General features: G+C 32.7%; 1 protein-coding gene across 1 annotated transcript; it reads right to left on the minus strand.

The window, feature by feature from the left end:
- Positions 1–6,583: 6,583 nt before the first annotated feature.
- LOC120579360 (uncharacterized) lies at positions 6,584–10,720 on the minus strand. Its single transcript, XM_039831360.1, has 4 exons — positions 10,582–10,720; positions 9,683–9,778; positions 9,042–9,580; positions 6,584–7,893 (listed from the first exon to the last, which is right to left on the minus strand). Exons 2-4 carry the CDS (start codon positions 9,766–9,768, stop codon positions 6,827–6,829), a joined length of 1,692 nt encoding a protein of 563 aa, XP_039687294.1. The 5' UTR covers positions 9,769–9,778; positions 10,582–10,720; the 3' UTR covers positions 6,584–6,826.
- Positions 10,721–11,040: the final 320 nt, after the last annotated feature.

Here is an 11,040-nt window from a genome sequence, read left to right on the forward strand (position 1 = left end):
AGTAAGTATTGTATATGTATCGTCTCCACAGGAACTGGTGCAATATTCAAGCCGTTCAACAATCTATACTGTTCCAAGTGATGGAGTGTTGATAAGTTTTGTTTCATAAACTAGAAAACTATGAAATTGTAAACAGTATGAGAGTTAACAGGGAAATGAATATGCTGGGATTAAACTTCATCAACCTAACTTATATGTATTCTCATGATTAATATTGCAGATTCTAGTTATCACTTGATATTCTCATGTATTGCTCGGCAAACATTATTCATGTCTAAATAAGTTTGCGGGTTCGATCGTATCGGTTAATCGACGATTTCTCAGTCTATTATCTAATATGATAGCATTAAGTTTCAATACTTTAAATAACTATCAAACCTAAATCTATGTCTAGAATTTAGAGTTCAATAGACCGTATTGTTTAATGAAACGACCCATAAGCAATAAGTTTCAATACTTAAAATGAATATCAAAACACAAATCCAATTCTAGAATTCATCTTTGATAAATGATTATTTTGACCTAGATTCAATATGTATTTTTCAATAACAAATCAAGTCCTTAAGATTAACATGGAAAACAAGAATAACACCCACATCATGAGATAATATAATCATATAATATCAGAATCAATTAGAATACATATTAGTAGAGTATATTACATTTAATCCCAACAAAAGTGTTTAGCTACTCATTTTCATGGTAACCTTACAAGGAGAAAAAGAAAAAAAAAAAAAGGACTAACCAAGCCATGATGTCTCAATGATCTTGCAAGTCCTCTCCAATCCTTGTAGCTCCTTGTTCCTTGATGTTCACTCTGGTTTCCCCTTGGTTTTTCTCTCTAAAAATAATATTATCCCCTCTGGTTTGAGGTTTGGGGTTATTCATATAATTTCTGGAAAATTGCAGCGTGGCCTAGCCACGCTCACGTCGCTTAGCCACACTGAGCTTTCTTTCCCATTGGGTTTCTGCCACATCAGCACTGGATGTCCAAAACCGCCTTAGTTCGCCTAGTCACGCTTCATGGCTTTGACTTTGCTTAGCCACGCTCCCAAATTCAGATTTCATTTGCTCTCTGACTTGCATTGCTTTGACATGGCTTTGACTTTGCTTAGCCACGATGACAGCATCTAATTTTCTTCACTTTCTTTGATCTTTTTCTCTTGGCAAGCAAATCCCTACATAATTGGTTGGTATTAGACATAAAAAGCATAAAGTAGTATTTATCTATTATTTTGGAGCTTTTCATTGGATAATTTGTAAAACAAGTAATTAAAGTGCTTAAAATATATATGCTATTTAACTAATTTTTGGCACTTATAAAGTGCATGATATGCAACACTTAAATGATCCGGATATTGTCGTGTTAACACGCTCAATGGTCCATGCAAGGCCCACCACCTAATGACATTAGCCCAATAAAAATTAGACCACTAAATGGTCTCTACAAGGCCGTAGTCCAATAAAACTAGACCACTAAATGGTCTCTGCAAGGCCTTAGCCAAAATACTTCATGATATGATATGCGACTGAGTGTCATCACCAAAACCAAAAATAAAACCTTGAAATGCAACCCACCAACCTCTAATATTTTATGAACCACAAGCCATTTTTAGAATTATATATAGTTATCAACATGCCAAATCTAATAATCAAATTCTCATAACAATCAACACAATATTCAATCAAAACAAGAAGTCATACATAAAAATTACATAAAATCATCAAATAGAATAAAACATAGAAAAACTACTACCATTTCACAACACTTATCCGGCCTAATATGATGGTGTGGGGAAAAAAAACTTACCTTGGGAGCTCTTCTTCCTAGCCAAACTCTAGAACCCACGAGGTTCTCACAAAGGAAAAGGAACACAAGCTACAAAGAAAATAATCCTAAACTTAAAGATTGGAGTATGAAAATAATTAAGCAAAAGAATGACACCTTAGGTACCTCAGAACTTGCATAAATTTTGAGAAGTGAAGATAGGAGTGGCTTGATAGACTTAAAAGAATCATTTTGGAAGGAAACGATATTGATTATGGCTTTAGATGTATTTAAATGTAAATTGGCAAGGCTGAAGAATGAAACGCATGGTACACTCAAGTAAAATAATTTGGAAATGAAAATGGAGATTAATTAGGATATTATGATATAGAAAACGTATGACCCTGTAAGGATATTTTGGAGAGAAGGTGTCCTAGGTAGGGTTATGTAGCAGACCGTCAGAGTTATTTCAAAGTATCTTCTCTAATTGTGTTCTTTATTAAAGTATAGTGAATAAATCATATTTAGATAATGGTAAACTATGATTAGTTGGTTGGTTAGGTAGTTAAGAGTTAGTTAGACTAACTCACACTATAAATAACTTTAAATATTGTACTCTCTAATTATCTTTTTCATTCTAATTCAATATGAATTACAAGGATTATTCCTTTGTTTCTATCTCTAATGTCCACTTCTCCTATGAAGTTCATCTTCATCTCTTTGATCCTATCGCTTTCTAACATATTAGAGATATATGTTAGTCATATAATTACTAGTTAGTTAGTGCCTATAAATAGGCTTAAGGTATCACATAGTAACTAACTTTCTCATTTGTAATATTCATTTTCCATCAATACTAAGAACTTTGATCTATTTCTCTCATTCCTTCCATGGATGCCAAGTTTTCTAACATTCTTTATGGCAAAATTAGTATAGATAGATATGTGGCGGTTACTCTTAAACAAAATCAACATAAAAAAAGGAAATACAAACTGAGTTTATCTAATGTGCCACTCATAGCAAAACTATAGGTAGTATTGAAACGTGCGAGATGGATTCCTAATAATTATCAAGGTATAAGCTAGGCTAACAAGTGAACATGACTGACGAGGGAGATGTGTCCTTAATTGACTGAGCAAACAAAAGGGAACTCATTGTCATATAAGTAGGAATAATTTGAGTAAAAATAGGCACCCATGTACTAAAAGAAGAGGTACTTACAAAAATGATAAAATGGAACAAGTGCAAAAACAATATTTTTGGGTCCACTTTTAAACATTTAAAATATCTGACTCATATATCAGCTAAAGGAAAACTTGAATAACAAAACCAAAAGTGCACTGTAAACTAAAATATATGCATGCCTGCTAGTGCATTGGAATGATTTGGCAACTAAGATTTCTATTAATTACTATAGTCAACCAACCAAGTAGATAACTTAAATAAATAATTTGACTAAAAGGGGGATTTATAATTTGACTAAAAGGGGGATTTATAATTAAATTCTAAAACTCCTTACACATAAAATAAATTATTGAATAAATCATAAATCAAGAAAATCATTTAGAAATACATATATAAAATATTGAGATGCTACAACTGGCGATAAAGTCAACATTACGACGGTAAACAAAAATCCATTAGAGTCAGCATAACAGAAGCTAACTAATTTTTTCCGATATGAAGCTTCACTTTATACTCTATTTTGCCTGTAATGATAATAAACCAGTTAACACATTAAATCAGCAACAAAAAGTAATATTGCATTAACATAACAAACATGTTCGGTTTAACGGTTGTTGTGATACTACAAAGTAGTCTAAAATTACAAAATAACAAAGTTATGACTAAAACAACTATCCCAGTCATAATGCATTACCAACAAAATGAACTCATCTAGTTTCGCAAAAAAAAAATATATATATAAACACGTTCAAAATAAGTCGTTCTAATACTACAAATTAGTCAGTGATGCAGTTTCAGTCGGTGGCGCATGAGGATGACATGAAGCTGGAGAAGAATGAACATGTGTTTTGTGGTAGAGTTTAACCTGACAAATGAGATTCTGAAAACATGAAAATCTATTGAAATTTTGAAATTAACAAGCCAATCCACACTTTTTAAGGTAGTTTTTTGAACGTGTTTTTGAAATTAAAAGATTGTAAGGTAGTTTTTTCTTCTTCTTCTTCTTACATGTGAAACTCAAGGGAACGCCAAGCTTAATTGACTGTAATCTTAAACATCATTAATTGTGATCAATTTTAAATCAATAATTTAGAGCAATTGATAAATCGTATATTTGCAAGTGAAGGAAATCCAAATAGCATTCATTCATTTTTATCACCTTTGTGATTGATTATTTCTTGATTAGTGATATGAACTAGGCAGGTTTACATTCAAACAAACAAAAAAAAAAACAATAACTACTTTGCTTTCACTCTCTGCTTGTTATTTGTTTTATTTATTCATTTATTTAGCCAATAATTTAGACTTGATAATGATGAGTCCTCTTGAAAAGTCCTTATGTTGAACTTCAACCAATCATGTCTATGTTAACCTTGCTATGCATAGTCAGTCCCAAGTCTGGATGAAATGAGAGGGTTGTATTTCTTAGGTTCATTATTAACAGAAAATCACTCATCCAAATTATTTTTCTTTCTGTTTTAATTAAATAAGTGATTTTTACATTTTATTTAGTTTTTTTTCGTTTGTTTTTGGGACATTGTCGTCTAGCACGACTTGGTTTATTGTGAATTTTCGTCTTTGTGCACTGTTTTTTTGATTTCTCTTCTTAATGTGTTGTTTATTTGATTCAGATTGAAATATTAGCTTTCATCAATTGCATATTCAATCAATGACTTTTGCGTCATAGATCCAAAAACATGAAAATTTTGGTAGCTTGAATATAGTCATATATGTAGACATATGTACTCTACCGTTTTATACAATAACATGGATGCTATGAGTTTATTAACATATTAATCTTTTTGTTTTTAGCGACTTTGAATTTGTATTGTATAGATATACTTTAACAATTTGAGTTAATGAATATCATTTACACAAAACAAATTAATATTTTTAAATCCCATAAAAAATATTATAAATTATTTAAATAGTAAATTTAATGCCTAAAGAATTGTGAAGTTCAAGACGGTAGCCACCCCTTTTGGACAAAGCCCCACTTGTTAGGATTAAGATCATTTTTATTTGGCAAAATAAATGGAGTTTGCAATTTGGAGAAAGATATATACAAAAAATAGATGGTGGATCCTATCATTAAGTGGGTCCCACCATTATTATTTATATTTTACTTTTTTAAAAATTTTATGTATCTTTATCTCTCCAAATGGAAGAAATGGAGAAAGACATAAATGGAGAGGATCTTAACTCCACTTGCCAAATCAAACCACAAACCAACAAGAAAACAGATCGTGGAAACAAGAAATCGTTCATGTAAACCATGAAAATGTTGAAGAAAGAAGCCAACGGCAACATAACTCCCTGCATTACCACTGCTCCAACATCACTATAAAAAGCACCACCACTCCAACATCACCAACCAAAACCTCTCCCTGCACAAAAATTCCCACACTCCCTCTGAATACTCACGGACAACACCTCCCATATAGCCTCCAAAACATTCTCACATACAACAGATCCCATATAGCCTCCAAAACACCACAAGCCCAACACCAATCGAAACAAAATTAAATGTTCCGTTACACCCAAACGAGATCAGGAAGCTGGCCTTGGGAGTGAACACAACCCAGAATAACCCAAAACCAGTGAAAACGGTCCCGAATCTGACGACCCAGTTCACCCCACTAGAAATCACAGACGACGGAAACACATCGGTAAACAACCGGGATCTTCCAAAATACGTTCTCAACATTTAACAGTCGTGTAAACCCATTTGCAGTGACTAGACACGATTCAACCATCTCTTTGAACCTAGACGAAAAGAATGAAGACGAGGACAGTGCTTGCGTATCAGTCTTCATCATGCTTACACGTTGAGGTGTTGTGGGAGTATATGGCCCATATCCGCCAGTAATATTGAACCATAGTAGTGCGGATGTCCATAGCCACTCATCGCACCACCGCAGCAGTCGCTACATCTTAATAAGAAGGTTTGGACAAAACGAAGAGGGTTGGGAAATTTACTTAGAGAGAGGGCACATAAGATAGGTTGATAGTCTTTTTTGTTGACAGAGATAGTTCTTATTAAATATTATTATAAAGTGGTAAACTAAGAAAAGTGGATATAAGCTAGGTTAAGTTGATGGGGTGGAAGATTTTAGGAGTGCAGTGATAAAAGTGGTCTTAAGTTTGACTTGCGCATCCGGCTAACACCAAATTAACAATTAACATAATGACATTGACAGTTGAAAAATAAATTACTTTAGAAGTTAAACTTCTAGACAACTCTTATGTTGTGTGGGTTTTTAGAAACATGGGCAGAAAAAGGCACCCTTTAATCAAATAAAAAATGTGAGAAATAACAATATTCTAACAAAATCAAATTAAAAGTAGAATTTAAGAACTTATCACCGTTAGTAATAAAAAAAAAATAAAAAAAAATTGCCCTTGTGAGCTTAACTCAGTTGGTAGGGATATTGCATAATATATGCAAGGTCCAGGGTTCAAACCCCGACCTCCACCAAAAAAAAAAAAAAAGCTTATTTTTCAATTTTGAGGCAATGAAGCTAAATTTATGGTGGCAACAATTCAATATGTTCAACATGTGATTGAAGATAGGTATATTTCTAATTCCTTTGAACCAATTAAAGTAAAATCTTAAATGAAATGCAGAAGGAGAAAAAATAGGAAATGTTAAACTTTATGCTTTCAAAACAAAACACAACCATAGAAGTTGGTTCAGTCGTTTAACGATATCAGCATCCACTTCAAAACTATTTATCTCAATCGTTCTCTAATGTTGAAACCATACACCATGACATGTTTTTTCATTCTAGTCAAATTATTGGAAAACAAAAGGGAAACATAAAAAACATGGTCCAAAAGCAAATATCACAAGCTACAATGTGAATAACCAGGTTACTCATCTGGCGAAAGATCCACCTCATACTGTAGATGTCTAAAACACCAATCCAGCAAGTAGGCATTTTCCTTCGGAGGAACTCGAAATCTATCATCCTTAATGTATTTTGGCAGTTCGTTATCATCCCCTAAACACACTATACATGTTGTGGATGAAAGATTGATGGCATACAAAGAGTTGCTTTCAAAACCCCACCTTCTCGGGTTGCTCAATGCATTGAAGTATTCCCCGGAAGCATAAAATAATGCAATGTCACCCAAAGTTTCCAGCTTGATATAATTCATGGTTGAGAAGTCTATCTTGTATACATTCAATATTTCCTCAGAAGCAATATGAATCAATAAAAGTTGTCCATCACAACTAACCATCCTGAGGAGTGAGGTAGATGTTACATCGGGTGTACTCTTCAGTTCTAAAAATTTTATATTTGTGGAATTCAAGTCAAGTACACCTATGTTGGCCTTGTCAGTGACAACGTATATAGTATGATGCAAAACAACAAAGTCAACAACCTTCCATGGACTTTCCATTGTTGAATATGTAACCCAACCCAAATTTCGAGACTGATAGACATACAAACTGCCAGATCTTTTACATGAAGCGACTAAGACAAATTCCTCCGAGCCTTTGCCAAAAGCAAGTAAGACATGGTAAGCAAAATAAGAAGAATTGACTTTAAAGGTTGATGTATTGATTACCTTCTTTCTTCTTGTAAATGGATTCAATAGCAGAAAAGAATTATTGTCCCCTGTCATGATCAAATAACCGCTAGAACAGCCAGAATATGCAACGTGCCAGAATTGATTGATCGTCTTCGAGTGATAAACTTTTCGGTCAGCTATGCTGATGAAGGAAAAGGATTTCTTATCATGGGAAGACTTTTGAATAAGTAATGGTTCCTGGAGTGCCAAGAACTTTTTCCAATAAATTTTATGAAATTCCCTCCAATTCTTGCACACCCCAGCGAATTGAAAGAGGTCATCGAAATCTAGATCTCTGGAAATGACATCAAGCATATCCCATGAAATTTTACAACCATCTTGGATGTTATTCATTACTTCCCCTGTGTATCGCAACAATGACAATATTAGGTGGTTTAAAAACATATGCTTTTCACCCTTCGAAAGATATGTTTTTTTTTTTTGTTCATCTTATATACTATGAGAAGGTAAAGAAACATTAGATAGCCATTTTCACCCTCACATGGAAATTGACATTCTTATTGAAAGCATAAAATATTAATTAACATTCTATCAAGAACGACTCGTCTTCCCTTCAGAATAGGTCGAAAAAAATGTTTTCTATCGCGTCTAAACATGTGACCTAATGCAAGTGTTCATAGCTCTTTCAATAGCAAATATTGGTGGAGACAAGGGACATAGGAGATAAATATTAGCAATATTGGCCAACGACTCATATTTATACGAGAAAGAGACAAGGGACATTGGAGATAAATAAATGGCATATGAGTATGAATTGGATGAGAAGTATGCTGAGTTGAAAAACAATAATAGAAGGAATCCTAAGGATGAGACTAACTATGATAATTTCTACTTTTAATTGCAAAGTTTCACAGGAAACTATCAAGACAGTTCTTATCAGGAAACATTAGTTTCCCATGGACATAAAACATAAAATGCATGAACTATTTCTACCCTATCATAAATTTAGCTCTTCAACAATGTAGTTAGAACAGAAACCATGAAAACATACAAATGAAAACGCAAACTAAAAAACACACAGAGTGGATGCTTTCTATTATCTATTTGATGCATGAAAATATATCATCAACTTGTACAAAAGAAAACAAATACAAAAACGCAAACAAAGAACATCGGTGTGCCTATGTCTCTGACTGCAAAATTGATACATTACAATTCTACTATTAAATTTTAATCTTAGGGTTAAAGATTACAATTTTTGTTTAAATACTATAGCCAATTTACAATATTTCCCCTAAACCTTAAGGGACCCTACCAACTTATCGTTAAACTATGATCCATACTCAACAAATGTAAAGTGTAACAAACATAATCCCTTAATCTTACATTCACTTCTCTCAATACAATAACGATGGACCAATTTATTGACACTTTATATAGCTAGATAACTAAGTTTATGGTAGATTATAGCAAAAAACTGCATAAATAAAAACATAAATATATAAAATTTATTTACACGTGTGAAGTAGAATAATGGTAGGCTACTAACCAGTGTCCAGCTGAACTGAAGTTGTGATTCGATATTTCTTTGGCAAGAAGGCATTGACTCCAAAAATTAAATCTGTATGCCCTTGAAACAGCTCATTCACTCTTGCCGCGACAACACTTATATCAATTCTCCGAAACTTAAAATCCTTAACAATTTCTAAAAACTCATCATACTTTTCCCTATTCTTATCATGAAACACATCTTTTACTTTCTCGAGAAAAGCAAATGCATCTTTTGTCTCTAACATACGACCTTCTTGTTGTTCATCATCATCATCGTCTCGATCTAATGGAAGTTTGATTTCATATTCAGTTGGCAAGAAGATGTTGAATCTCGAAATTAAATCTTCATGGCCGTCCAACAATTCGTACACTCTTAATTTGACATCCCTAGCATCAATTCTTTCAGCCTTGAAATCCTTCATAATTTGTAGAAATGATCCATATTTTTCCCTTTTCTCATATCCAAACCTACGTTTTACTGCTGCGAGTAACGATAATGCATCACCAACTGAGAGCTTCTTCATCTTGAAGGGAATTCTTATTAAGAAAATAAGAAAAAATTAGTTTAATTCAAAACAAACTGAAAAATAAAATACATGAAAAGAAGATTATAGTGAAGGCAGAGAAGGAGAAACATACTGTTGTATTTGCGGCGACAGAGCTGAAATGAGGGTTTTGAAGTTTAATTGACTTGAGTCGGGTTCTTCACTGAGCCGGCCCAACATATCTTGAGGCCTAAAACAAAATTTGGAAATGAGGCCCTTTAAAAATCAACAACAAAATTAGATACTTTTTCAAGATAATTTGTTTTTTATAAGATTAAACATAAAAATAGATAATAAATACTATCAAAAGATTGATTAATTTTTTTATAAGAAAAAATTAGGTGAGTTGAGCTCCGGCACACATCAGGGCAAAGTTCAGTGAGAGCGCTTAAAGATATATTTACATATCATCTACCAAAGATGCCATCGCACAACGAGAGTTGAACCCACGACAATGTGGTTTAGCCAACTTCAGCGAACCGTCATTGACATTATTTATGGCTTCATTATATTTTTAGTAAACTAATTAATAGTAAAAATTAATTAGTAAACTGTATACCATGTGGTCCGCAAATTCTAGCATAACTAATTAAAATGTTGAAATTCGTAGGTCAGACGCACTAAGTAGGGTTCAAACTTCCGCTCCTCTACTTGTGTGGTTCCAATTGTTATTGGCATTTCGTCTATTAAAAAAAATTATACTGTCGGACCTAAAGAAATGTAAAGCTCAAAGAGATTGCCTTACCACTAATACAAATTAAATTATACACCAAAGAAGTTAGAAGTTGAACCACATCTATGACTAATTTTCTTATTTTGTAATCAAATCAATTTCATTATTTGTTCCCAAAAAATTAACTTGATTATTTTTTATTACGGAAATAATCAATTTCATTATAAATGCACCAAAATCATAAGCAATCAAACACAGACAAAAATATTGTACTAAAACAATACGAACAATATTGAAAAAATTGAGGAAAAACAACGAACCTGTATGACAAAGAAACAGTGGCTTCTTCTTCTTCATTTTGGTCGAGCAAATAAACAATGGATTCTAGTTTCTTCTGTATGAATGTTTTTTCTTTATTTTGTTTAATAAAAAGAACAAAGAAATGGAAGAGGAAGATTGTTAAAAGGTAAAGTCAATTCACTCCTTTTTGCATGCAATAACAAAGTGGTGATAGTTATGACTTGTAGCATAAACAATACACTTGTTTTGTCTTTCAAGAAATAATATACAAATTGAGTTAAAAAATATATAGCAAGATAAATATTATACAAATTATAGTTTTTTTTTTCTTTGCTAATTGACAAAGGAATCATATTATTTCCCGTTAACCCTTCGATTTCTTCAAAAAAGAGTTTTGATGATCGACAAGTTCGATTTTTATATAGAATTAAGTGGTTATAATCGTCGAAACTTTTACTTCCTCTGTCATCTCTCTAACT

Source organism: Medicago truncatula, chromosome 3 (genome assembly GCF_003473485.1).
Source record: "Medicago truncatula cultivar Jemalong A17 chromosome 3, MtrunA17r5.0-ANR, whole genome shotgun sequence".
Taxonomy (NCBI): domain Eukaryota; kingdom Viridiplantae; phylum Streptophyta; class Magnoliopsida; order Fabales; family Fabaceae; genus Medicago; species Medicago truncatula.